Source organism: Alligator sinensis, unplaced genomic scaffold (genome assembly GCF_000455745.1).
Source record: "Alligator sinensis unplaced genomic scaffold, ASM45574v1 scaffold337_1, whole genome shotgun sequence".
Lineage (NCBI taxonomy): Eukaryota > Metazoa > Chordata > Crocodylia > Alligatoridae > Alligator > Alligator sinensis.
Genome location: NW_005841927.1, coordinates 1,484,615 through 1,512,211, shown reverse-complemented (window position 1 = coordinate 1,512,211; position 27,597 = coordinate 1,484,615). Strand labels below are relative to the sequence as shown.

The window sequence follows — 27,597 nt, the reverse complement described above, 5'->3', positions numbered from 1 at the left end:
GCCAGCCTCGGGGCCCGGCCGTAGCCCCCGTGCATCGTGCGGGCTGGGCCAAGCCCCCAAATCAGCCCGAGGCAGGGGCTGTGAGCCCAGAGTCCCCCACCCCTCCTCCCCACCCCCCCAACGGACATCCGCGACGGGGTCTGAGGGACGAGCCCAGGCACCGTCTGTGCAGTGATGGTTTATTCCGAGAAACATAGTGGTGAGCACTAGGGCCGTGCGAAGCGAGCTCAGTTCGATCTCGGATTCGGCCCGAATTCGGGGGGCAGCGATGCGATTCGTCGATTCGGATCACCGTCCCCGATTCGATTCGGATGCATCCAAATCTGAAGATTCAGTGTCGATTCGGAGGCAGGCGCGGCTTTAAATGGTCTTTCTACGTACCTCGAGGTACCGGTGTGACTCGTGATCGCCGGGGCACATGGAGGGGGCCCCCACGTGCTCCCCCCCCCCCCCGAGGTGCCAGTCACCAAACCAAGGGCAGGGCCCCCTGAATGCTTCCTGGTGGGCCTGGAAGTGCTTCTGGTCCACTTCCAGGTCTGCTGCTGAATGCGTTGGGGACACGTCACCCCCCACCACCCCCGGCGTTCCTGTGGGATGCTCCGTGTGCCCCAGCATCGCAGCATTCATGAGCCACCGACTCCTGAGAGGTACGTAGGAAAATATTTAAAGCTGTGTCTATCTCCGAATCTTTCCGAATCGATTCAGAAGGTTCCAGGTCGATTCGGAGAGATTAAAGGGTCCTCTGATTCGATTCGGATTCAGTGATTCGGCTGCCGAATCGGGCTGAATCTCCACTGAATCAAATCGGGGGTCAAAGCTTCGCGCAGCCCTAGTGAGGATGCCCGGGGAGCTGTATTCGATCGCAGTGGTGCTGGGCACCCCAGGGTGTCTTCGCTGCCTCGTTTCCAGGGTCGCAGAGCTGGAGTGGATAGGCAGAGCCTGTTGCTTTTGCTTCTGAAATTTAGGCATGGATTTGGCGTTCTCGTTCACAGCCCTCAGAGAGGCCCCAGAAGGCCACTTAGGACAGTTCTCACCACTAACTAGCGTGTAACTCCCTGCTCCGTTAGCGGGGGGGCGGCCTGCAGCATTTTCAGCATGCTGATGACATCCAGATTTTTTTTTTAACTATCCCCAAAAACTTTGACATCTTCACGTTTTAGTGTGGTTACCTCATGGTACTGTTACAAGATATCCTTTATATAAGAAAGTAAATATGGCTTTTTCATCTAACTTGTTAGAGAACTGAAAAATGTCTGGATTTCTTGAGAGCATGAGATGCTCAGAGTGCGTTGATTGGGGAGAAAAGCGAAATACAATTGCATCCATTGCTGCTGGTGTGCTGGTATGTATAACTAACCAGATACCCTTTTTTATTTTACACGTGCTTTTGTCATGTACTTGAGTCACTACTGAAGTGAAAAGTGCTGTTTAAGACGAGAGCAATATGCTAACACCCACTGAATACAGGATGCTGGCAGCTCATACTGGATCTTGTGTTACTGCTTTCAGAGTAGTTATCCTGGAAGCATAAATTCAGTTAAGAGAAGAGTGTATGAATTCAGGTAATAGAATGGGCATTCAAGCAAGTTATCACATGGTAAGGTAGGCTGTGAATTTAGGGCAGGTCAGCTACACAGCAGGTATCCACCCGCATGCTTTTTTACCTGCGGTTTATGAAAATAACTAAGCTACTTTACATTTACCACAGAATGAAAATAAGTGCAAATAGTTACCATGAAATAGTTGAAGTGCTTAAAGATAATGCTGTAGCTTATCTTGTGGTTACTTGCTTGGGGAGCGCTACCATAATGATATAGCCTCATCAGAATCGGGGAGAAAATAGTTTGGCCTAATCTACACATGAAAGGCAATCTGTGTTTTGACAGACAACTACCAAACATAATTTCTTTTTTTTTTAATATCAAAAGTCTAGGGAATCCCAAAAGTTGTTCAGTTAGCACTCCCCTCAAGCCCCCCCAGTCAGAACTTGATCTGAATTACTTTCCTCATAATTATGATACTCTGTTGCACCACTGAGCAGGCTTGTGGTAGGGTCTCATTTAAGGGTAGTTCCAGGGACATTTATACAGGCACATTTAAAAAATGTAGCTTAGTGAATATATTTAAGGAAAACACACTTTTATGAGGCTTTCTTAAATGATGTTTCTGTGGAAATCTTAAGCATGGGCTGCTCCACTTTTCTCATTTTCCACCAATTTAATGCTGCATATCTAACTGCTCGTGTCTCATCTTGTTCCCAACTAAATAACCAGCAAAACTCTCATCGACTTAAATGGAAACTAAATTGGCCATATAACTTTTTTTCATATAAGCTAATGTATCTTTTGCTGCAACAATCTTGTAATGCTGTCGGGTGTAATCATGTCTGCGTTTTAAGTCATTTTATTTTAAATAGTTTTTTACAGGCTGGTGGATTATCATAGATGCAGCTGTTAAGTATCCTGACATGGAACAGTTCAACCATTCATACCATGCTTGTGGAGTTATAGCCACTATTGCATTCCTAATGTAGGTGCAATTCTTTATTAGCTACATGCTTTATAAAACTTGCATTGTGCAAATAATGTAACAAATACAGGTTTTAAGGCAAACTTTCATAGACCTGTCAAACATAAATGGACATTATTTCTGCAGGGTGGGTCACTAGGAGCTCACATAGAAGACATAGTCACTCAGTCATGGTTGATTCCAAGATGAACATGAGTCGTCAATGTGATGAAGTGATCAACAAGCACTCTATCATGCATTAGCAGGTGCATTATGAACAAGTCCAGAGAGGTGATGCTTCCCCTCTATGTGGCATTGGTTAGGCCGCAGTTGGAGTACTGCATCCAGTTTTGGGCACCGCACTTCAAGAGGAATGTGGACAACTTTGAGAGGGTTCAAAGAAGGGCCACTCATATGGTTAGGGGACTGCAGGCAAAGCCCTACAAGGAGAGATTGAGGGACCTCGATCTCGTCAACCTTCGCAAGAGAAGGCTGAGAGAGGATCTTGTGGCCGTTTACAAATTCATCGGTGGGGGGGCAGCAAGGAATAGGAGATGCCGTGTTTACCAGTGCACCCCTTGGAGTAACTAGGAACAAAGGCCACAAACTGATGGAAAACAGATTTAAGTTAGACTTCAAGAAGAACTTCTTTATGGTAAGGGTTGCCAGAATCTGGAATGGGCTTCCAAGGAAGGTGGTGCTCTCCCTACCTTGGGGGTCTTTTAAGAGGAGGCTAGACATGCACCTGGCTGGGGTCATCTAATCCCATTGCTCTTTCCCAGCCTGAGCACGGGTTTGGACTTGATGATCCTCTGAAGTCCCTTCCGACCCAAATATCTATGAATCTATGAGTACCAACAGACTCTATTTACATTGATTGCAAGTAATTGGATTACAAGCCAAGTCTCTTAATACCTACCACATATATTCTTACTAATTTCAACATTCTAAATAGGATACTGTTTGAAAAAGCATTTTTTTTTCAAATTTGAGTTAGTTGTATCTTCTTGCAAAGCAAAGCTTGCAGAAAATATGATAAATTCTCACTATTAGCATATACAGTAATAGAAGAAAATCACAAAAAGTGGTAATTCTGTTTTTACTGTATTGTTCAATTCCCTTCTGTTTCTTTTATGTAGGATCAATGCAGTATCGAATGGTCAAGTTCGTGGTGACAGTTACAGTGAAGGCTGTCTTGGACAAACAGGTAGTAATAAATCACATTATCACTAGAACTGTGCATGTGGATAATGCAGTGCTTTGATGTAGATTTGTTTCGTAAATAAAACAAGTGTGGCATTTTATATTCTTGATATGCCACTAATAAGCCTTTTTACAGGATATTAACTTGATTTCTTTTTCATATATGTCAAAAGTTTATTCATTTTACATGATTTTGTCAAACAAGCACTTTTAATTTCCACACCTTGTTTTGCCCACCGCCTACACATTTGGCAATAATTAATAGTTTTTGGTTTCATTCTTCTGGCATCTGAGACACTCTAAAATAATTTAGTATGAAACAATAAATTTGGCCCCCATAGTTTTGGCTGCTACGTTTTCCAGATGGTCACCATATAACTTACTGATTCTTATCTTCTTGGTGTGTAGTGCAAGCTTGCTTTTTTTGTCCAACATAAGATCTGTTTCATTTTGGCTGGTTGGTGCTATCAGCTATCTTAACGTTCTCTCTATGAATCATGGGTGGAAGTCACCTCTTGTAGAGGACTTGCACAAGTCTTAGGCACCACTCTCCACAGTGACAAGGAGCACAGCTGTCATGTAAGCAGCTGCAGCTCTGGAGTTGCAATAGCATCATCCTGTTACTGCTTTGATAGTTCCCTACAACATCTAGGATGTGTGTAAGATGTGTTTGTATTTTGCATACAGTGGCAGTCCTAGTCTAGAAGGCTGTGTTTCTACAATAAAGTACGATGAAACGAGCATATTTCAAGTTAAAGTACATGTGCACATTCTTTTTAAGGCGCTCGCATCTGGCTGTTTATTGGTTTTATGATGGCCTTTGGATCTCTGATTGCTTCCATGTGGATCCTTTTTGGAGGCTATGTTGTTAAAGGTAAGATGCAATACAGATTTTAATATCAAACCTATTTTGATTTTTACATGGGCATTGCATAAATTTATGTGAACTTCCCTCTGAATCGACGCTCAGAAGATCTGTTCTAGTATTTATGATGTTTTAAGTAGGGTAAATGGAAAAGGCCCTTAATCCCAATTTCTATTCTAGTCTTTCTGCCTTACATTGCCTACAGGACCCTCCAGTGTTGGCTACAGCCACAAGAAACTTTGCTTTCCCTGGGGACATGTTTCTTCATGTTGACAGAGCAAAGTATGGTGTTGCCCACAGTACATTACTCATCAGTATTGTTATCTGTGAGCCACTGATCATATTCAGTAATTGTCTCACATGGGTAGTTTTGCTGTGCAGTGACAATGCCAAAAACCCTATGTTCTATTCAGCTGGTTTAGATGTAGAACCCTGTTCATCTGTCTGTTAAAGATATAAATAGTTCACAAGGACATAGAAAATATCTTACAGGAAGTATAGTGTAAGCTGCGGTGTTTGTAAAACAAGTGTTTGTTTTCCCCCTACTTGGCTGCCACAGCCTGGAATATTATTGTTTGTCACTCCTCTTATCTTATTTACAACAAAAATAAAAAGGCTCTTTGATCACACGTTTGCTGTACCAGACAAATAATCCTTGTTAACCTGATGCTGGAGCATTCATGAAATAACAGATTATATCAGAAAATAAAAAGAATATTTTCATAAAAAATTGGAAAATTATTTTTGTTTTCTTTTACCAGAGAAACCAGTAGTCTATCCAGGAATAGCCGTCTTCTTCCAGAACGCATTTATCTTTTTTGGGTAAGCCTGTGTTTTCTTTCTTATTCTTCTAAATTAAATCTAGTTAGTTATAATTGTGATCGCTGTGAAGAAAAAGCTAGTTTGTAATAAGGTATGTTTAGGCAGCGTTTAGAGATCTGCCTGTTTGCATCTTGTTGCAGGATCAGGACTTTATATTCAGAATCACTGAATACTGAAGTCTGTGTTAGCTATCAAGACTTTGGATCTGACTGCTCTTTTTTGGAAGCAAAAGTCCTTATGCTTTGTGAAAACATCATATACTCATGGTTTGGTTTCTTGTTTTTTTTCTCTAAACAGAGGACTGGTCTTTAAATTTGGTCGCACTGAAGATTTGTGGCAGTGACTGTCTGAGGAAGTGCATCAGCCCTCTCTCTCTTTCCACTGCACGCTCCTGATCTTTTTGTAAAACCATTTTGTAAGCTGTTGCTCCTGGATTATGTCTGAGGATAAAATGAGCACAATGTGGAATCACGACACTAATTTTTTTATTCTGGTAAAAATTTGTACTCTGCTGTTGGCTTTAAATGGTGTGACTGTATTTGACTGAAATGAAAAGTTGATGAAGGAAAATGTAGCAATGGAAGTCACTTTTTATGGTATATTATTTGTTACAAATAAATGTCGTAGATGAATAATAGCTGTGTTTAACCAAGTGTTCTACACTCTCTAAGGTCCAAAATGGCAATTAAAAATGCTTTAAAACAACCTTTAAATATATTTATTAAGATACAATATTTCGTATATGTAATATTACACTATATAAATATTTCGTGAATTTCAGAACTCTGGCCTGTGGCACTTTATTTTCCACAAAATACAGTTTTGTTTCTGTATGAATATTTGGACTGCAATATTATGACCTTTCATAAGTAATAGTCAAATAAAGGTTTGTTATTGCTGCATGGAAAAATTGGAGATTAACTTTATTTTAGCAACCAGGCTTTTTATATAATTAGCTAATGTGAACATTTGCTCTTATACTAGATGATGGATAATTTGTCCATGAAGTTTGTTACAAGCTACATTTTAGTTTGCAAGGGAATAAAAAATCCTTTTACAAGACTTGGGTACCCTGGCTCTACAAACAGTGCTCCTATATGGTTTAATTCTTGAGTTTAGCTTCCAGAGGGGAAAGGGAATGTTTCTGAATTTGTTTTTTTGAAATTGTTACGGGTATTAGCAAAGCTCTGCCATACCTACCTGGCTCACAGCCTCTGTTAAGTGGCATACCATCCTTCTCCAAGTACTGTGGGATTTCTTAAGTCAACATAGTTTCATAGTAGCTAGGGTCAGGAGGGACCTGAACAGATCATCTGGCCTGACCCCCTGCCACAGGCAGGAATGAATGCTGGGTTCACAAGACCCCAGACAGGTGATCATCTAACCTCTTTTTTTAATTTACCCAAGGTAGGGCAAGGATCACTTCTCTAGGAAGTTAGTTCCAGATTTTGGCCACCGTAACTGTAAAATATTGCCTTCTGATCTCTAACCTAAACCTATTCTCCATCAGCTTGTGACCAGGTGGTGCTGGGGAGAAAAGGGCTCTGCCTATTTGCTGTTGATCCCCCCTGATGAGCTTGTAGGCAGCCACCAGGTCCCCCCTCAGCCTCCTCTTGCTGAGGCTGAACAGGTTCAGGTCCCTCAGTCTCTCCTCGTAGGGCCTGTCCTGCTGCCCTCTCACCAAGCGGGTGGCCTCCTCTGAACCCTCTCCAGGCTGGCCACATCCCTCTTGAAGTGCGGTGCCCAGAACTGGACGCAGTACTCCAACTGCGGCCTGACCAAAGTCACATAGAGGGGGAGGATCACCTCTCTGGACTGGCTTGAGATGCACCTTTGGATGCATGACAAGGTATGACTGGCCTTGCTGGCTGCGGTCTGGCATTGGCGGCTCATGTTCATCTTGGAGTCAATAATGACTCCGAGATCCCTTTCCGCCTCTGTGCTTTCAAGAAGGGAACTCCCCAGCCTGTATGTATGCTGTGGATTCCTTCTCCCAAGGTGCAGCACCCTGCATTTGTCTACGTTGAACCCCACCCTATTCTCATCTGCCCACTTTTGTAGTCTGTCTAAATCTATTTGCAGCCTCTCCCTTCAAGTGTGTCCACCTCACCCCGCATCTTAGTGTCATCAGCAAACTTGGATAATTTAGTCTACAAGATGCATCTTTTCTAGGTTCTTTCAACTACCTTATGGCAGCTGCTTTAGCTGTGCTCCTAACACATTCTGTATACTTCCTTTTCTTTTTTCCTGCACAACTTCAGAGAAAAGTTCTCGAACACTCTGGTGAATCTTGGTGTGTGTTAAACTTTTCATTGCATTTAATACCTAGTGATTTCCAGTCCTTTCCTTTTCAAAGACATTTAGAAAGCTTTCTGTACCTTTTGGTGGATTTACAACTTTCACATCATAGCTCAATCTTCCAAATATTTGGAAATTTTTATGTCTATATCTTTAACCTGGCAAATGCCTCTAGTGTCTTGCCAAACTGTAATGTTATTTCTTTTTAGACATTTCCACTGGTTTGCATGTTATTGAGGAGGGGGAGGTAGTTTGTTTTCTGTTTGACTTGAGACTAAACCTGGATTTGTACCTTGTAGACTAAGTAAATCAGAGATGTATAGCATAAGCTTTTGTAAGCAGAGAGCTTACTTCCTCAGGTGCTACGTACAGCCTTCACTCTCATGTACACGACATCTGTGGAAGTAAGCCTCTTGGTTACAGAAGCTTATGCTATACATCTCTGATTTAGTCTACAAGATACAAATCTACCCTGCCTTTTATATGTTGTTGCCAAGCTCATAATTGGCTTGCATGTTGTATTCTTCTGCTTGAGTTAAGACTGAATGGAGTTCTCCATATTTTTCGTAACTAATTCACTCTGAATCAGCATTGAATCTGGATTTGGCCGAACTGAATCGAATCGGGCCGGTGATCTGAATCAGTGAATTGAATCACTGTCCCCCACGTCGGGCCAAATCAGATTTCAATTGAATATAGCCCATTTTGCACACCCCTAATAAGTATATCAGGAGTACATCAAGGCCTGGGGGAGCAACTATTCGCCAAGGCCCCCCAGGGGAGGATTAGAAATAATGGGCACAAGCTGATTGAAGATCGCTTCAGACTAGATATAAGAAAAAAAACTTCTTTATAAGCTGAGTGCTGAGGATTTGGGACAGACTCCCCCCAGATGTGGTACAGTCATCCACCCTGGCGATCTTCAAAAAGCGTCTTGATGCCCATCTTGCTGGGGTCACATGACCCCAGCGGTCTTTCCTGCCCAAAGTGCAGGGGGGCCAGACCTGATGATCTGTAAGGTCCCTTCCAGCCCCTAACAAATATGATATGTTCCTATAGGGACCAAGACATTACCTATCAAATGCTCTGGTCCATGACTACCTCCCCTATCAGTCAACTATAGGGAATTATAGAAGGCACTATAGAATTATTAACTAGCAATACTTATCTAGTGCAGCTGCAAGGTCAAGGAAAAAGGCAACCCTGGAAGGTTTTTCCAGTAGAAATAAGATGGACCAACAGTGGCAGCTTAAAGTTACTTCAGATAGGACACAGAAAGCAAAATAACTATATAAAGCTATTGTCTTCCTTAATCATACTGTATGTTACTTACCAGTTCACACAAGTATTCCCAAAATACCTTTAAATAGTCTTGTCACTAACTTTGAAATATATTCCTCAGATCTTCCTATGGCTCCTAACATTAATCACAGTTACCAATTAATTTAAATGAGCCTGTACAGAAAGTCTGTCAAAGCTACTTAATTCCTTTTAAAAGAGAGAGATTTTTAATGAGTGGGACTGGTTTTATAATCCAACTTTAAATCATGATTAATGAAGTGATAAATTAAAAGACTGGTGTTGTAAAAATGACTGCTCAAACTTATTCTTTACTGGCTCTTTATTTTGTATAAGTTAGAGATGACAAGGCAGGCACGAGAGCTGTAACGTCAAAGTCCATGCAACAGCAGGAGGAACAAAATGGTACGGACTTTTCTGCAGTTCCTTTGTTTAGGCATTAAGTGCATTCATTTGAAACTTTGCCAGAATCTCCCTTTATCCCCCAACAGCACAGAGGTAGGAGAACTAGCAAAACTGTCTGAGATAAATCAGAGTAGAAGATGCTGCTGGACTTTGTCTTAAAACTGCCTCTACTTGGGGATACACCAAACCCTTCTGAGAAGGCTGCAAATGTTGTGTATTCCACCCCCAATTACTGCTGTGGCCCCTAAACAACACACCATTACCACACCAGTCTCCCATGTAGAGCTCATTCAAGCAGTTCCTCCCAGGACTTAGGATATAGCAAGGAGAACCAAAGAAATGACTCCTGGGCTGCAAACCACAACTGAGCAAGTGCTTGGGGCTTCTGTTCAAACACCTCTTGTGGCTTCTTGGGAATGAACAGGACAATCTCACCTTGAACTGATCAACCATTTCAGTGTTTCTGGAACAGCCAGTACATATTGGAGCACAACTAAGTTTTGGATGATTCTTCTCACTTCTGACTTGCTTTTCCTTCCTCTACTTCTGGATGCGTCAGCCATAAGGGGGAGGGTTTTTTAACCCAACCCTAGTCCCCCCTTATATCTCAGGGTCCAAGCAATAATGCATGTGGTACCCCCAGTATTGCTGAAAGGTCTCAGAGGCAGTTTGCACTCGGTGCAACAGGTTTGACCTTATGCTGCCAACAGGTTGAACCCAAACTGGACTCTTGCAAAACTCTCATAAGGAAGGAAGGAAGCAAAATAGCAGCTAGGTAAGTCTTAAATGATAAACAGTTCATGTGTTCTTAATCATTTTGTGATCATGCTAAATGGAAGCTAAGCTCAGCTCCCACCTCCTTTGATTGAACAAAATGACTGACCATCTTGTGCCCCAGGAATACAGAACAATGGCATTCACTGGAGGAGAGAGCTTCATTATTGCCATCAGAGTGGTGAGGAGAGTCAACCATTTAGTAACAGCCATTTCATTTAAAAGCTAATGCATCACGGACAGTGTACATTTCTTATTGTGTCATCTAAGAAAGACTGTACAATCTCACTTAGCATTTCTTTCTTCCTGCTTTGCTTTCTTTTTAAGCAAGTGTACCAAATAGACCAACAGCTTCTTTTTAAGCAAGTGTACCAAATAGACCACCTCCCAGTACTTGCATATGTTTTATTCCATTGACAACAAAAGAGCTGCGTGAGAGAAATTCTCAAACAGACAAAACCAAGTAATCAAAATCCCAATCATCCTGCAAGATGTTTTATGTGGACAGAGGCATCTCTTCACACAGAGCCCACAGCAGGATCTAAGCCAACTATACCAGAAGACTTCACCTTGTCAGAGATGCCTGCTGGTCACCACCTTACCATCAAAATGTAAGTCTTACTTGTAACTAGAGTAGGCACGACATTGTCAGGCAAATTTTTCAAGTACGATAAAAATAGATTATGTTCTAGAAGCATTTTCACATCCAAAATATTGCAGCTATTTGCATTATTCCCTTAAAATGTTTTCAGGAGTTAAAACAGGGGCAGGCAATTATTTTGGGCGGAGGACCGCTTACTGAGTTTTGGCAAGTTATCGAGAGCCGCACAACAGGCAGCCAGGGGCAGATAAGTATTGGAGAGAATGGCTTGGCAGGCTGCATCCAGCCCATCGGCCACATTTTGCCCACCCCCGAGTTAAAACATGGTACCAAATTATTAAAGATCTCATTAAAAAAAAAGAGCAGAAGATACCAACTAAAAATGAACACTGGTGTTCAGCACTGCTTGATACACATTAAGAGCCTGATCCTACAAATCTTTATTCACTCAGCTGGCCCCATTCAAGTCACTGGGATTACTTGTGCATTTATTCAAGTGAACGAGATTTTCCATGACCACTTCAGTTTAGCCAAAGGAATTCTCCTGTTGTCTGCAGTGGGCCTGGTCATTTGAAGAGCCAAGCACCTGCAGCCCCAACAAGTAGCCAAGTACATTTGGTCTATTGCTGACACTTGTGCGTACATAAGGCCTCTGACTTGATTTGTCACCGGTGAAGTGAGTAAAAGTTGCAGGATCAAGCCTTTTATTCCTAAATTAGTTTCTTGCCACCTGAACTCCCAGACAGCTGACCTAAGCCATAGCGGCTACAGGAAATCTGCCTTTATCAGCTAATTTAGGGCCTACTTCCTCAAGATGCTAAGTGATCTGGCCCTGATCCAGGAACACATTCAACCAGGTGCTTTCTATGGATCTCAGCTGGATTACTTTTGCTTAATAACAGGCACCACCATATCTGAATTGCTGAATCAGGACCAAAGTACTCAGGACCTGCAGAGTTAAGCCCTTCAGCTGCGTAATTATATTACAGCAGGGGTGGCCATCCTGCAGCCACATGCGGCTCTTCAGAAGTTAATGTGTGTCTCCTTGAATCTTTGCACAACCACATCGTGACCACATCTGCTTGTGCAAAGATTCAAGGAAATGCATATTCACTTCTGAAGAGCCACATGTGGCTCCAGAGCTGCAGGTTGGCCACCCCTGTATTACAGCTTCCCAAGTCTGGAATCAAAAAACATTTTCCTTTGTTAAAATCTACATGCATCTTAAGTTATAACAAATCAAAGCTAAATGGGTGCAACAAATCTTTGCACAGACCTTACTACAGAAAATACTGAAAGCAAGATTCACCAAAGCAGAAAGGATAAACTATTTGATGTGTAATTTCATATACAATATAATTGAATAAAAACAGCTTATTAAAATATTGTCTACTTTTTTGAAGAACAGGAATGCTACTTGACTTCCTTTTTCACATGTTCATTAGTTTTCTGTATTGGAGAACAGAAAGCTTCCTCATTTTGGTTTAACCTTAATGTAATTTGGGTCCCTCTGTTCAAAATCCAACAGCCAAGTGGGGAAACTGTAAATGAACAAAGCAGTTCTCTCTCAGAACTATTTCTGCATACAAAGTCCTCCCCCCACCAAAAAAAAAAAAGAGAGAGAAAGTCGGTGGGGGGAAAAAAAAATCACATAAAAGCTAAAGAGACAGTTTGGAAACTATTCTACCCTGCTTTTCTTTATGACTCAGATTCAGGACAGCACTTAGGCATGAATAAAAACAGCTTTAAGTACATGCCTAAAAGCTTTCCTTATTCAATGCGTAAATGCATATAGGCAACTAAATGCCCCCACTTAATGTCTAAACGAGGGACTTGGGCACACAACTCTTCCCCCATACCCCCAGCCTGTGTCCCTAAAGACACCTAACTCTCTTCCAATGAGTGTGCACAGTTGCCCAAGTCCTGAAACCGCCAAGCAGCTGTTTCCTAGCTCGTGCCAAGACTCAACAGGGTTCTGAAAAAAAGGCATTCCCCATCAGTTTACCTGTGGTGCCCAGCCTGGGAGGCATGGTAAAGTATGCCTAACCTGCAGAAAAACAGCCTGAAATAACGGTGTTCCAGTGTAACCAATAGCCCAGTGACCAGAGACTCACTTAGGCAGGGGAGACTCATGGCTGAGATTTTTCTCCTACCCGATTTAACAACTGCAGTTTCCTGCTGCCCAGGTGAGCGCCCTAAACACTATGCCACTGGGTATTCTGGAGTAAGTCTGAGTCTTTTTCCAGAAGAAAGGCTGACCGGGTTTAAGCACTAAGCTTCAGGAGAACACTCACAGATGGAAATCCCTGAGGCAAGTGCTTCCATTTAGCCTGGACATCTTATGATTTTTGAGGAGTAGGATCTAATCCTGTGGCACTATGCAGGCCAGTCTAGACAGTTTACCACTCAGCCTGCTGGCTTCTGCAAATCCCACTCGGTTTGTACGGGGTGCCTAACTTCGTGCCTCAATGCCCAGTGCAATTAAGAATGATGTACTACAACTCCAAAGGCCCTTTTTAGTTCTACTTAGTCACACACACAAACCAGTGACCCATCTTCAAATGATTAGTCTACCTAGAACATTAAAAGCTATAAAGAACAAGAATTATGTTTTGTATTATTTTACTAGTTAAAGCTCCTTACTGAAGTCAGAGCTTCACAATACTAGTCCTTGCTCACTTGATCTATATACACATACAGGAAAGTAGCAGTTCACTGACACTTACCTCCCAGTATACCTGGTCATCAAAGTACTTTGATACAGGTGGTGCCTTGCATATATTCAGCTTTAAAAGGATACCTGGGTTAAGAAAATAAACCGCAAAAACACATGGATCTGATATTCAAGGCTGTTGTTCTGTTGGTCCTGTACTTGTTTGTAGCAGCATATTTGTTAGCCACATGCATTGAAATGTAAGAGAACAAAATACAACTCAGAATCAAAACCACCCTTCCTCATCTTTCCTGTGGGGCATTCCTTCATTTCTGCAGAAGTGAATTAGATCTCAGATGAATAACGTTTTTGGAAAGGAACTATTTGGATTGGCACCCAGGTTTAAACTCTTGCACAGTTACTATTGAAAGTATCCGTCCAGAACAAACAGAGCAGTTGTAGATAAGAGATCAATGTTGCTATCTAAGCTGCATAATGGGCCTAACTAAACCTTAGAGGCCACCTCCTAAAATAAGGAGAAGTCAATGTCTAGATTTAAATACTGGGGCTCGTACACATGAAATACCTGGTTCCAAAATCTAGACCCAGGCTGGACCCTCTAGAAAAGTTTCCCAGTCCTTTATAAATTACTTATAAAAAAAAGTGGTCCAGAATATTTTTTTGCCATTCATCTGATTACTTGGGCACATGGAAGTGAAGCTGCATTCCCTACAAACCAGGTTTCATCTGAGAGCCATCACACAGCGTCCTGGCTCAGCCAACAGATGGCTTCAAAGTTTGGCATCATTTGGGGAGGAGTCAGCACTTCCAGAAGAGCAGTCTCTTTATTTTCTCTCTTTAGGATTAAATGGATCCTTTCTCCATTCTGCTGACATAGTCAGAGTGGCACAAGGTGAAAGCAAGCAGGAAAGTGGATTCATGTTTTTCAGCCCCCAGACTGATGCCAAGTCCCTTTAGCTCCAGCAGGCCTCTGCATGGGCCTAAGGGTCTGCTTGATTATCAAGAATTGACACCCATGTGTTAAAGAAAGAGACCAGGTATTTACCAGGAAACAAACTGGCTTATTAGCCCTCTTAAATTGGGATTTCAGGTGTAAATAAATACTCTGCTTATTAAAAGTGATTGGATTAACATATGCTGTTTGTTTAGTTCTGCCATGCTTATATTTCCCATGTGTTTCAGTCAGATGAAGTAGATACTTAAAAATCTATTGAATTAGCCTCAACCTTTAAATTACATTTGAACTAGCATAGAGGTTATAGATTAATTACAGCCTGGCATATTCATCTTAGAGTACAGTATTTCAGAGCAATTCTCACATGCTGTTTTTCTTGCTCTAAAACAAGGTTAAACTGTGATGGAAAATACTGCAACTACCATAACATAACCAAAGAGCCACATTGGAGACCCAGGATCTTTGATCTCAAGAACGCAGATGGGGGCCAAATCATCTACTGTCTTCAGTTTAACACTGCTGATTTACACAAGCCAAGGATGTGGCCCAACATGGAAAAAAGGTCTTGCTATCTCTCTTCTGTTACTAATGTCATATTTTACATATAAAGATTTCCTCCTACTTTCTCTTGTTCCTGAAACCAAAGGGGGCTGCTGAAGCACCCTTTAAAAATAACATTGGCAAGAATAAGAGTGCTGCTACTGCTTTGGCCTTGTTGAATGTGTCCCTGGCCCAAAGTCACAAGAGAACAGACCTTGTCACAGCTTTTCTTACAGTAGCAAGTAAACTCTCTATATAGCAGTGCCCCAGTTACCACCGTATGAGATGCAATAGGCTGGGCAACACTGCTATGACAGAAGAGGTACCTGGATCACCCAGCACCTGTGAAAGTTAGGAAAGGTGCCACTGAAACAGCTTCCCGTACTAACCTGTAATAAAGCCCGCTATCACGGCCACAAGGATGGTGATGCTCAGAGAACCCACTTCAATCAAGGCTGGATAACCCCTACTGGAAATGAAAAGCAACGACACTTAAGTGCAGAACTGCAGGTTACTCCAGGGAAAAATATACCTTGGACTTTTCCCACTCACAGATGCTGAGTTACCTATAAAGATTATGATGTTGTTGCATCAATCTGTGTCTTGGTACAAAATTTTTAACAGGCTAAAAGTCACATAATTCCAAATGGATTTTTAATAATTAAATTATGCAATGGCTGCATTTGAAAATTTCATCAACTGATGTCAGGCCCAAAGACTAAGACAATCCTAGGGCCACATTTTGCTCTTGGGTGCATGCTTGCCATGCCTAGTCTCTAAAATAGGAATCAGATGTGTATACCTGGAGGAAGAATGTGACCCATCTAATGCCCCAGTACTGTAATACGATCCACTCAGGCAGAGCCCTAGCGAAGTCAGTGGGATTCCATGCAGGAATAAGGGTTCATCTGCAAGGATCACACTGCGGGATGACAACAAAAAAGGCTTCTGGGACTCTGAAGCCTTTCCTCCCTCATGCTGCTAGGCCTCAAAGGTTCACTCATGCTCACCCTTCATGTCCCAATTCAGTCTCCCTTGCACCTTCATCTTGGTTCTCCTGTCTTCCTTTTCACACTACTGCATCCCAAAGTCACTCTATGATTTCCCACTTAATGATCCAGAAACAAAACTTAATTCTGAGGCCCTGATTCATAGCTTATTGAAATCAAGGAGAATATTTCCTTTGAATTAAATGGCCTTTGAATTGGTCCATGTTAGAACTGGACATGTTAGTACCAAAGGATTAATCTGTGAGGACAATCCAAAGCTTTCTGCATGTTTTACAGGGCTTGGAATTCCAATTTGAGGCACAATATATTACAGATGAGCTACCCACAATATTGAATCAAAAGGCTCTACCTACGCTGGCAAGTTGTTCCAGTTGTATATTACGAAGAGGATGACATAGGCTATTGCTCCCAGCAATCCAGGCATCCCAAACATGCAATGAATGCCACAGGTGTCGTACATCTTGACTGCCGAATTCAAACACATCTGAAATGGGGGCAGTGTTTAATAAACACACAGAAGCAAATAGTTACAAAGCTGTAGAGATATTCAGTCATAGATCTAGAAACAGAAGATATATGTCCCAGCTCTCACTCATGGGACTCAGCTCTTCTAGAGAGAGACGGTCATCAACATATGGTCTCTCACAGGGTGGAACTTCAAAAGACCAAGCAACTAGTGCTGAGGGAATTGTGGATTTTGAACCTTACCTTGACAAAGTAAGGTCCCAGTACTGCCATCACACCAGCAAGGAAACCCAAAACCATTGCAATCCAAGGACTCTGAATAATGTGAGCGGAGAAGCCAAGAGCAACCCCACCGGCCAGCGTTGCACCGTGGATGTGGGTCTGCAGATTAACAGAACAGATTCATACATGCAGCAGTAGGAACCACTCACTGGGCCCAAAGGGAGCAACTGCCCTCCACCTGTGGCCCACCCTGCGCTGCCCCCACCCAGTGCAACACAACACCTGTGGACTGTTTACTCCCCACTCTGAGCATTTAAATGGGAGGAGATGGTACATAGCACCCTGTGCAGGGGCTAATTTTACTTTTGGGGAAGCCTGTGCAGATAACATCTGCAGCACTCTAACAAGTGATCCACTGTCACATTGAGGACCCAGCACTGCCTTAGCTTATTTGCCTTTTTACTTTCAGCATAAAGAGTTTAACACAAAGACATGTTTCTAAGCAGAGCAGCCTACGTTTTTCTCTTACCATCTGGAGTTTTCCATTCTTGTTGGTCAAGGCAGACAGTGCAAAGGCAATGACAGCACTGACTGCAATAGCATAGTAGGTGTTGTGGATTGCGTTCCTCTTTTCCACCACCCCATCAACGAGCACAGAGTTGAAGCTTGGCCAGAACATCCAAAGAAAGAGAGTGCCTTGCAAACAAAGACAGGCAGTCGTCATTAGGATGCTCACACCACCAATGGCACCATCATGTCCTGTTCCAGGCAGGTTTGTGCTCACACTCCACCTTTTGAGCAGTGCCCTCACTGGAAGAAGGGGTGATGGTACTCCACAATGCTGACAGTCCCTAAAGCTTGCCGCACCGGAATCTTAGCAGCAGCTTAGCCCTGCACACGATGACAATAGCCACGGCTATAAACACACACCTAAGTATCTTATTAGGAAGGACAGGTCCTTCAAAGTAGTCATTCAGTCCCTGTGCTCCACCAGCACATGCCACAGCCAACAGTAAACCCCTTAAAGGGCCAGCCTTCAGAGGATAATATAACCCCTCTTTCACTCCCTTCCTCTCTTTTTCTCACCTGTGTGCAGATAAGACACCTGCTGATCTAATTGCATCCGGCAGAGGGCAGCAGGTGCACTCACACGAGCTTACACTGTGCCCCAAGCACAATTTTGCTCCTAGGACCTTTGGATCTACTTTGGACCAAACAGATCAAAGTTTATAGATGACACAAACTATGTTTTATTTTGTCTTCCCCCATCTCTGCTGCAGGAGACTCTAAGCAGTCTTGATAGCTAATGTTCGACGGTGTGCCTGAACTACACAGAGCCAGTCCCATGTGTACTTTGCTTTCTAGGTACATTTTAAGTGGTCTCATTAAGAATCGATTAAGAAGTCACACAAATTACAGGGGTTGAGAATAGCACAGCTGCCACCAACCCTGACAAGGTCCTGAAAGTCACCAAATACTTTTACTGCTTCTTTTTGCTCCTCTTGTCCACCTGAGGGCTGAGCTAAACCCTGCAGGCCAACATTCAGGCTCTGGGATCTTAATTTGCTCTGAAAAGCTAAATGACTTTGCGCTACAATGATATGCAGTGACCAGATCTTGTTCCTGGCTGAGGCTTTTCTCAAAGTGTGGTGTTATTTCTATACCTTCCATCAGGCATATCCCTGGGAAATAGACAAATTCCACTTATCACTAAGTTTCTGCCTGTGGAGGCCTCCCCATCTATACCACTATTTACAGTTGGGACACATATCTTTCATCTTCTTAGCAACATTCTCAATTTGCAGGATGACTTTTTACCCTTACTCGTGACCCATGCTATTACAAGCAACAAGGCAGATGATGGTTTCAGTTTGTTTACAGGCTATGTTTTAAGCACAGCCCTCAAAGATGTTTGGGAGGGTGTCACTCACCCAGCAGTAACTAATATGTCAAGTCAAAAGGGATACATAATCTTATCCGACACCTGGGGACTATTATGTTCTCAAAGACACAACAGGTGCTAGGACATTGATATGCTGCAGGTATCCATGCAGAGACTGGCAAGCCTGTGTCTAAGTAAAATCAGCAGAAATGACGTAGCAGTACCAATGTAATGTCCATTTGCAAGATGAAACAACTGGTGTCTTGTTTAAGGGTGCTAATGGAAAATCCAGACCTAGAAGTTCTGAAGTTCCCACATCCCAACCACTTCTTTCTCCTCCTTCTCTTGCCATTTGTCCATTTTCCCCTTTCATTTTCCAGTCCTCCAGCCAACAGCCACCACTGTACATCTTTAGAGGGGTCTTGTGCCCTCAAGGCAGCTCCTCCATCCCATTCCTCTCTGGGTGTGGACAAGCAGTTAAAGAAAGTACTTTACCGCTTTCCCGCTGACCCTATATAACTGTTTCTCTGTCCACTCTATTCCTCTTTAAGCAGAGATAAAGCATTGTAACTTTAAACCTCTTTTATTCCTACTGTCCCCCCTTAAAACACTTCAGCCGTACACCGATCCAAAACCCATCTGAACTCCCATCGTTCAGATGTGTTTTGGGCAGTACTCATATAGTTTACCTTCAGAACTCCCAGCTGCAGATGCATTAGTGTTGCTATGGTACTCTGAATACACAAAGTGCCGTATTAGTTCAGAGGCAAATAAAGTAGACATAAATGTGTGCGCAGCACATGGCCTGTGGGATCCAAGTCCTATTTATATCCTATTTGGCAAGCTTAGGACAGATTCAAATAATGCCTGGGTCTTGTTCAGGGTGATATCTCACCTGGTACACTGCCTAAACAGAAATCATAAGATACATCACTCTCGAGGTATAAACCAACCAGCAAAAGCTCACGAAGAAATGCCTTTTCCTACCCTGCTATAGCACTGCATAATGGGATTACAATTGCTTCGAGCACTGGTCACTGTCCCAACTCACACATGGAACTGAACAGCCCATCACTGATTTCCACTATGGCAATGCAAATGTTATACTAGGACTGAATGCAGGAGAGGGGGGTTCAGACTGTGTATCTCATGTTCCCCTGCATTAAGCAGCTCCTTGCAAGACCTAACCACCAATAGGCATAAAGCATCCCTGGTTTATTTAGCCCTAAGTTTTGAGAGCAGATCATGCACATTTCTCCCCCACTTAAAAGGCAGGGTACGAGGAGGCACTGTTGTGAAGTCACCTGCTTGGTCCTTTATTTGTGCCTGCTCTCTCAGAGCTGCTTTCAGGAATTATTCATGAAGTGATGGCATAATTACTTTAGACAGTGAGCACTTGGGGGTAGTAAGCTGGTTTTAAACTTATAATGAAGGCTTAAGAGTGCCTTGATGAGTTAATTTAAAATAACCAATCACTTAGAATTCCACAGCAGAGCAAGAGCTCTGGGGACTCAGCAAGAACAACATTTAATTTTTCCTCTTTTATTATTAGGAAAAGGCTGCCAGGCACCATTAGATGTGTGCTTGCTGAGCATGCATGTGGTGAAGTTCCAGTGGGCACCCCGAACCAGCTCCTCCTCTTGATGGCATCTCTTGGTGTGTACAGCCAAGGAACTGAATCAACTGCATGTACTGGAATCAGGAGACAGATGTGGAAAAAGACCTATAAGATCAGTGAATCCATTCCTCTGCTAGGGCAGGATGTAGGTCCCCAGAGAGGGCATCCTTAAGTTTATCCCTGGCAAACAATGTCCTTATGTTGTTGTTTCCTGTTAAGATTAAATACATTCTTTTCCTACAAAAGTTGGTAGCAATTCATCTTCACTAGGATGCACTCGATCCTACAACTTTGAAATAAAACCTTTGTGTCCTTAGGGCTCCATGCTAGTCCTCAGAGTCGTTCCACTCTCCCCTAATGCTGAGATGTTAAAGCAAATGTCTTACCCAACATTGAAAACAAATCAGAAGTTACATCAGAGTCCTCCTTTCCAGTCTCTCTTCTCAACGAAGGCTGAGTGAGCCACCAGGAGACCATCAGACCAAAGAAGGTCCCAAATATGTGAACATGCATCAGGCTTACATGTTCCTCAATCTGCAGATGATAAAAATATCCCATTCATGAGTAAAATGATGCTTCTGAATCTCTGTGGGGTGTGCTGAGATTTCTTCCTCATTTACTTGAAGAATGTCACCCCTGCACCAGCTTTTATGTCATTTTCCGGAGCACTCTGGGTGAACGTGTTATTTACACAGGCCTGTACATGGCTCATAAGACAATTCAAGGAACTGGCAACCATTGCCATTGCAATCATGGCAATCACCATAACTCCTAGGAATTATGTAAATAGTCTCAAGAAGCACTTCTCTAGCCTGAGGATGCGACTGAAGGAAAGGGAGAGGGGTTCAGGGTATAGGAAACAGCTCCAAGCATGGTTGACACTCAGCATGAATGAGGGTATGAAGCAGATTATTATTTGGTGAACGAAGGAACCGAAAGAAGGAATTAGACAAGAACAAAGGCTAGAATCAAGAAGCAGATAGCCTTGAAGGTGAAGACAAGGAGCTTGAACTTGATCTAAAAGGAAAGAATCAGTCACTGCAGGGAATGCAGAAAGATAAGGGAGCTGTGATAAGAGCAGCAGGGGAGAAAGCAGAGGCAGGATGAATAGGCTAGAAGGGAGATGAAGTGCAGGTGGCCAGAGAGAAGCTGCTCTGTCAAGGAGTGCAGAACATGTAGTGGGGTGAAGACACCCACAGCAGTGGCAGGATCAAACTCAGTCTAAAACAGACACATGCCCTTAGGTCAGGCGTAGCTGTTAGCACAGGGTCAATATCAAACCAAAAGGAAATGCTTCCAACAAATACACAATGGTTTAAGCCCACTTAAACCTTTCCCCACATGCATGAAAGCATGGTTACCCTACCTCCAGGATGTACACATTGGTCCATCTGCTAGCACAGAAAGCAGTCGTCTCCACCATCGCCATGCAAATCAGCTGAAAAGGGTTGGCCTTGCCCAACACAGCTCCAGCCGAGATTAACACAGCGACAACACTCATGGAGGCCGTTAAAATGCTTTAATAGAAGAATGGGAATAAAATATATTACAAAACTGGCTGAAAGGAAACTGGCCTCTGATACAGAAACCTGATTGCTGTGCAGGACACAGACATTCAGAGAGAATAAACGTGACATTTTCTAAGGCATTTTCTGTGTTTGGTTGCCTGGACTTCATCCCCAGAAGGGCTCACGACTCTTTCTAGGTCAAGAACCACTACTGAATGCCAAGCAAAGATGTCTCATCTGAGTCACACTCAGTCTAACTGGCCAAAGGCAGAGAGAAAGTAGGTGGTCATGAAGGCCGCTCTGTAACTGCAGCTGCTGTAGATATCTGGTTTTAGACTAGCTAGCTCAGGGACTGCAAGCAGTGTAGCTGTGGCAGCAGAATTCGTGTGTGTGACCTGCCCAAACATCTATGCAGCTTCTTGGGCAGGTGTTGAAACCTGAACTGAGCTCCATGCTGCTGAGCAGAACCAGCCTTAGGGGTAGGTGATGTGGTGACCTCCCAGGGCAAAATGGTCAGGCGGGTCTCTCTCTCTCTCTCTCTCTCTCTCTCTCTCACACACACACACACACACACACACACACACACACACACACACACACACACTGTGAGTAGCAGGTAGTGGTGCTGGCCTGGGCATTGCTCAGGACCCCACATGATGCCAGGGCAGGGGGAGGGGGCCTCAGCAGGGCAGGGTGAGGCAGGATGCCCGGGATTCTGTGCATGAGGATGGCAGCAGCTGAAGCACCTGCTCCCACCCAGGTGGGACAGGGCAGGGAATGGCGGGGCGTGCAGGGAGCCCCCAGCTGGGGCCAGCATCCCGTGGAGGGGAGCAGAGGAGGGTTCCAGTTGAGTCTCACCTGCACGTGGCTGATTGCATGTCAGACCCTGGAGGAACCCCATGGTGATTGCAGGGCACCGAAGCCCCTGTGCCAGCACTCACCGGCCACTCATTGCAAGCTCCACTTCAGCTCCACAGGGCTACAGGTAGCAGTCCCCAGCACAGGCACATGCCCTGCCCATTGGATGGAGCCCCTCTGTGGCAAGGTAGTAGCCCTGGTGTCTTGGAGGAGTGCCAGGGGGAGGTGCCAAAATACAAGCCCACCCAGGGCACCATTTTCCCTAAGACTGGCTCTGCACTGAGACTGCGCTGTTAGCTGTATCTGAGCTAGCACGTCAACATAACCTGTTGCCAGAGCAGTGCCTGCAGGGCAGACATGTCCAGTTCTAGCACTGACCCTGGCTATCAGATTGGAAGGAGCTTGCTGGCCCAGGAAGTCCAGTCCATGGTGTTCACAGGCAGCCACTCATCTAATGAGTCCTAAAAATTACCCACTACAATCCTTCCCTTGTGCTTCAACCAGCAGATCAAACCACATGCCCTGCCCAAGGCATGAGGAGGTCCCTCAGGTCTCCAAACAGATTGGCCTCCTTCCCCTTCACTCCTTCCTAACAAGCTGTTTATACCCTTTTGTCCTGCTTGTTTTTGCCAAGAGTGGGGCACAGAATGTTAATGACTCAGACACGCTGCAATTTGGAACCGTGTGTTCTGGACTGCTCTTGACCTTTACAAGATCCTGGAATCGCAATTAGCCGCCTCTCCTGCCTCTTGCTACAAGGAAGAACATGCTGAAAATCTTAAAAGCCTCAGCAAAGGTAAAGGTTCTGCCTCATTGCTGATGGAAAAAGGATCTACAAGGAAATTGCTCTGAAACCGCTGTGAGTTTTCCTGCGTGTACAGCATGTGTAGTGGGGGTAGGAGGTGTTTACTTCAGGGAGCACAGTGCTCATGAAAGGTCCTTCACGGACAGCTGTGGAAACCAGCGTTCTCATCTGCATGGCCCGAACAGTAGCAGAGACAGGCTCTCTCACACTGTTCCTATTAATGAGCCTTAACCTTCACTGGAAAAGGGCACTCGCTCTCCTGGGCCCTTGGCTTCCTTTGCTGCATCTGCCATTAAAGTTGTGATCTGGGAGGAGGAGTCTGGCAGGCACCATAGAAAGGTGAAGTGTACAAGACAGCTTTCTATGTGATGCCTGGGACTTGGGACATCCTAGGTTTTACTTCCACAGATGTGTTGTGTGGTCTTGAGCAAGTCACTCATGGCTCGTCTGTACGATGTCAGCAGAAGGTCCCAGGGAAGACGGGGCTGAGCATGTCCTCCTCGCCCAAATCTGTTGACATGCTCCAGAGCCAGAATTTGGCTATTGATTCTGCTCTGGTTTTGTCCCCAGCACCTGCTTTCAGACCCACGATCGACTGAGAGGTCAAAAGCAGGTGCCAGGGAGAAGTGCATGCCATATCATCAGGTCTGGAGCATGCCAGATGACTCAGGAGCGTGTCCTCCCTGGGACCTTCTACATGGTGTGTGCATGTGTATGCGTGTGCGTGTGTGTGTGCCCTTCATGCCTGTGCCTCAGTTTCCTTTAAAGAAAAACAGAACAGCACTTCCCTATTGCATAGGTCTTTTAAGGACCTCTGATATTTCAGTAATACTAGGAAAGGAAGATCAACAGATGGCACAATCCAACTAAAATGACAAAGCCCTGACAATGATGAGTAAAGACTCCCCAGAACAAAAGAAAGTGCCCTTAGCCACTGCAGTCAGACATGCTACATGCAGGGTAAAGAAGCTGCTTAGAACACATCAAATTACCTGGGCAGATGCTTCTCTTTTTCGTCTGGGAATAAAAATCTTTCCAGGAGCACGGTCCACTGAACCCCCAGCACAGCTGCCAGTATGTTGAATCCAATGCTGCTAAAGCCGTACCTCTTCAAGTAGGCCAGGAGGAAGCCAAAGCCAAAAATCACCATGACGTTGACATCTTGAAATGCTGCACAGCAGAGAACACCAAGAGGTCAGTAAAAGTTTGGAAGAGACCAGGCTCTAAGTGACCATCACAACAGCAATCAACCAACCCACTTAGGATAACTGTCTCAGAGCTCTCCTCAGCATTTGACCAGGACTATAGGTGAAAAAGAGGGTGATACGAGCCCAGCTGAAAGAGTTGGGGATTGGGTAGAGACATAGAGTTACAAGGCCAGTTCTGATAGTTTATCAGGGGACAGCAAAACCTTTCACATCAGTCGGAGGGAGGGGACTTAGTCTGCTGGTTTCCCAGACAGGGAAAGTTCTTTGTCTTTCCTAAGGTCAAAGAACAAGCTAGGAACAAAGGCTGGGAGACAGCATGGTCTAGACGATAAGGAAATTCAGGACTGTGAGTTCTACTCTGGACTGTCAATGACCTGCTGTGTGACTGGCAAGATACCTCCCCTCCCACTTTCCACATCCTCTCCGTTTTGTCTATTTACCTGGTAAGCTTTTGAAGATGGTACCTGTGTGTCATGAAAGCTCCATAAAGCACCCTGCACACAGTGGGTCCCAATGCCTGCTTGGGATTTCTAGACACTACCATAATACAAAAAATAATAGTAATAACCAAAATATGCTGGGTGCCCCATCTATTTTCTTATTTCTGGACTGCTTTCCTTCTGACAAGAGAAAGGCAGCAGGGCAAGGAGACTACAGTGGTGAGGAAGGGGCCAGAGGAAGTGGGACTTTGTTCTTCAGATTGCAAGAAGAGGGGGGCAGATTAGAAGTGGCGGCAGGAGGGGAGATACTGGACAGCTTTCTGCTTCAATGTGTTGTTCCAAGACGCACGAACAGCATGGTTTTGTGATTAAATTAACCCTGCCTCCAGGATCAAGACAAGTTGTAGTAACTTTGCATGTCGATAAAGCTTAGATGGGTTGATGTGCTGCAGCAGCAGTTTGAAGCCTCCACTGCAACGCACTGGCAACCCTTAGGTAAAAAAGGAGTAGTATGATGTCACATATTGGGCTTGGGCTGGGATCCAGAAACTCCCTGGACATATTCCCTGATCTACTCCTGCTTCACTTGTGTGCCTTTCGCAAGCCACTTCCTCTCACTGCACCTTAGTTTTCAAATTTGTAAAAGAAGGGTGACAGATTTATGTCCAAGGATCACCAGAAGAATGACCTAGTTAATATTTGCAAAGCACTAGATAAGCACTAGATAATCACTGTGCTTCTACCTAGTCACAGTTGGGTATGACAGAGACAATTAACATAGGGTACCCCTCAAAAGAAAAATGGTAAACTTCTAAAATATATGCCATTGCAACAGAGAAGGGGATGGAATGGAAGACTAAGCAAATAAAAGCTTGGGAAAGAGACCTGGGAAAAGGACCTGAGCTGCAACAATGGAGAGAAATAGGAGAACAGGATTACTCATCTTCCATGTGTTTTATACAAAGAAATCATTTATAAAACACTCCACTGATGGTACCTATCTCCAAGTAGGATCCAATGCCTATTTTCTAACACTGGTGCAACATGCTGGAGAATCTGGAAAAACGAGGTCCATACGTAGTAGTTATGTCCAGAGGCCCAAATATTCTTGGGGAAAGCGACTGAAAAATAATTGTTGTGGTCAGTGATAACATCCCTTTAAATTCACTGGCTTGGCTACTGAATGCCCCAGTAAAGGAGGTATATTTTGTATAGAGTGAAAAACTGATACCCAGTTTGTTTTTAGCTGCTAGATTGTATTGCTCAAGGGTGGAAGGAATCACAACCCCTGACCCCTGAAAATGTGGTATGCTAAAATATGTGACTTCCTGGTGGAGAAACGGACACCTCATGTTAGATTATCAGAGAAGAGACAAGAGAGGAATAGATATTTAAAAATATGGATTTCATTCCTGACCCATGCAGAGGACAAAAATTTACCAGTCAGATCCTTTGAATATGAATCAATATTCCTGAATCTTTTATTTACATATGAAATGAAAGTACAGATGATGTTATAAGTATTGTATGTTATTTCCTGTGTAAAGATAACTCCAACCTTAGGCAATTCTTCTGCATTACTCCTGTGTTGGAGTTTTGTTTCTATAGGTACCTGGAAAAAAAAGTTGAAAAGGTCATCAAGTGACCTCTTGGGCTGTCAAGGCCAGTTCCCTCTACTTGCAGGCACTAGCATACTAAACAGCTGCCAGATGGGTTCTGTGATGGGCATCCACAGTTATGAGAAGATTAGTATGTGCTTTCAAATTATTTCCTAGAGTCAGTCTGCAAAACAAAGGGCCTCAATTCCACTCACTGTTACAACAAAACCAAATCAGCTTTGATGGAATAACCCTGGATTTTTATCAGAGCAGCTGAGAACAGATTTGGGCCAGAGTACATGAAAAGTGTTGTATTCTTTCATTTTTAAAAGCGCAGGCTCTCCTTTTCAAAGTGGGGTGCTGGCCCCATTTTCACCAGCCAGGGTGGAAAGTTGAATTATGGCTGTGTCACCGTCTGCTAAGAAATGTGCTTTGAAACTGAATTCCCTTATCAAGGAACAAGCAGCGTCTCTGTTCCCTGCTGATTTTAGACCCCACCTCAGACAAGCGTGCATACATGTCTCACCAGAAAAGTTTCTGACTTGTGTTATGCAATTCAAACATTCAAAGGGTCTGCTACAAGCAGCCAGACATGTTACACTTTAGAGGCTGTTCTGGAAAAGTCCCTTGCTAGAACATCTGAAGGCCCTGAATCTGCAGACACTTACACACAAGTGGTCTCACTGTGGCCCATGGAATGACTCCCAGGTACAGTCCTAACCCCTGGCTGCATCAAGACAAAATTGCTCTGTGTCATAATTTTTCACACCATCCAAAATCATTCAAGGCAGTTCACAGTGATGTGGCCCCTGCTCTGTCGGCATGTTTTTAGATGGGATACAAGAGAGAATAGCAAGTAGCAGGGAGGTAAAGGAGGACTAGTGTTACAATGCCAGGAAAACCCACATGTGCGAAGAGTAATGCTGCTGGAATGCAAGAAAGGGCAAATTTAATTACGCGTACAAGCGCCCTACATGTCAGGTAGAAAGAGGATTTGAAATGGTTGTTTGGGGTTTTTCAGTGATAGGCATTGTGAATT

General features: G+C 43.8%; 2 protein-coding genes across 9 annotated transcripts in view; one reads left to right on the top strand and one right to left on the bottom strand.

The window, feature by feature from the left end:
- Positions 1-15: 15 nt before the first annotated feature.
- On the top strand, positions 16-6,308 carry TMEM50A (transmembrane protein 50A). The gene is made up of 7 exons (XM_014517809.2): positions 16-199; positions 1,239-1,342; positions 2,417-2,529; positions 3,648-3,715; positions 4,493-4,585; positions 5,338-5,398; positions 5,696-6,308. The coding sequence occupies exons 2-7, from the start codon at positions 1,250-1,252 to the stop codon at positions 5,739-5,741; spliced, it is 474 nt and encodes a 157-aa protein (XP_014373295.1). The 5' UTR covers positions 16-199; positions 1,239-1,249; the 3' UTR covers positions 5,742-6,308.
- A 4,253-nt stretch (positions 6,309-10,561) lies between these two features.
- The window catches only part of LOC102383106 (RH-like protein), a 20,551-nt gene continuing 3,515 nt past the window's right edge, over positions 10,562-27,597 (bottom strand). For 6 of the 8 annotated variants that reach the window (XM_025198608.1, XM_014517808.2, XM_025198609.1 and 3 more), the window contains 9 exons: positions 24,305-24,482; positions 21,508-21,658; positions 20,528-20,675; positions 17,171-17,337; positions 16,663-16,800; positions 16,308-16,438; positions 15,334-15,413; positions 13,502-13,575; positions 10,562-12,316 (listed from right to left, as the gene is read on the bottom strand). In XM_025198608.1, the coding sequence (XP_025054393.1) occupies positions 12,290-12,316; positions 13,502-13,575; positions 15,334-15,413; positions 16,308-16,438; positions 16,663-16,800; positions 17,171-17,337; positions 20,528-20,675; positions 21,508-21,658; positions 24,305-24,462 (1,074 nt within the window). In that variant the 5' untranslated portion in view covers positions 24,463-24,482 and the 3' untranslated portion in view covers positions 10,562-12,289. Of the gene's footprint in view, positions 12,317-13,501; positions 13,576-15,333; positions 15,414-16,307; positions 16,439-16,662; positions 16,801-17,170; positions 17,338-20,527; positions 20,676-21,507; positions 21,659-22,507; positions 22,876-24,304; positions 24,483-27,597 lie in introns of those variants that run through there. The other 2 variants (XM_025198611.1, XM_025198610.1) reach the window with 2 other exon arrangements.

Excerpts from the sequence above, each read along its gene's own strand:
- TMEM50A (XM_014517809.2), top strand. The coding sequence starts at position 1,250 with ATGTCTGGATTTCTTGAGAGCATGAGATGCTCAGAGTGCGTTGATTGG. Across the intron at positions 3,716-4,492 it reads AGGCTGTCTTGGACAAACAG|GCGCTCGCATCTGGCTGTTT; the intron begins GTAGTAATAAAT and ends ATTCTTTTTAAG. Across the intron at positions 5,399-5,695 it reads AACGCATTTATCTTTTTTGG|AGGACTGGTCTTTAAATTTG; the intron begins GTAAGCCTGTGT and ends TTCTCTAAACAG.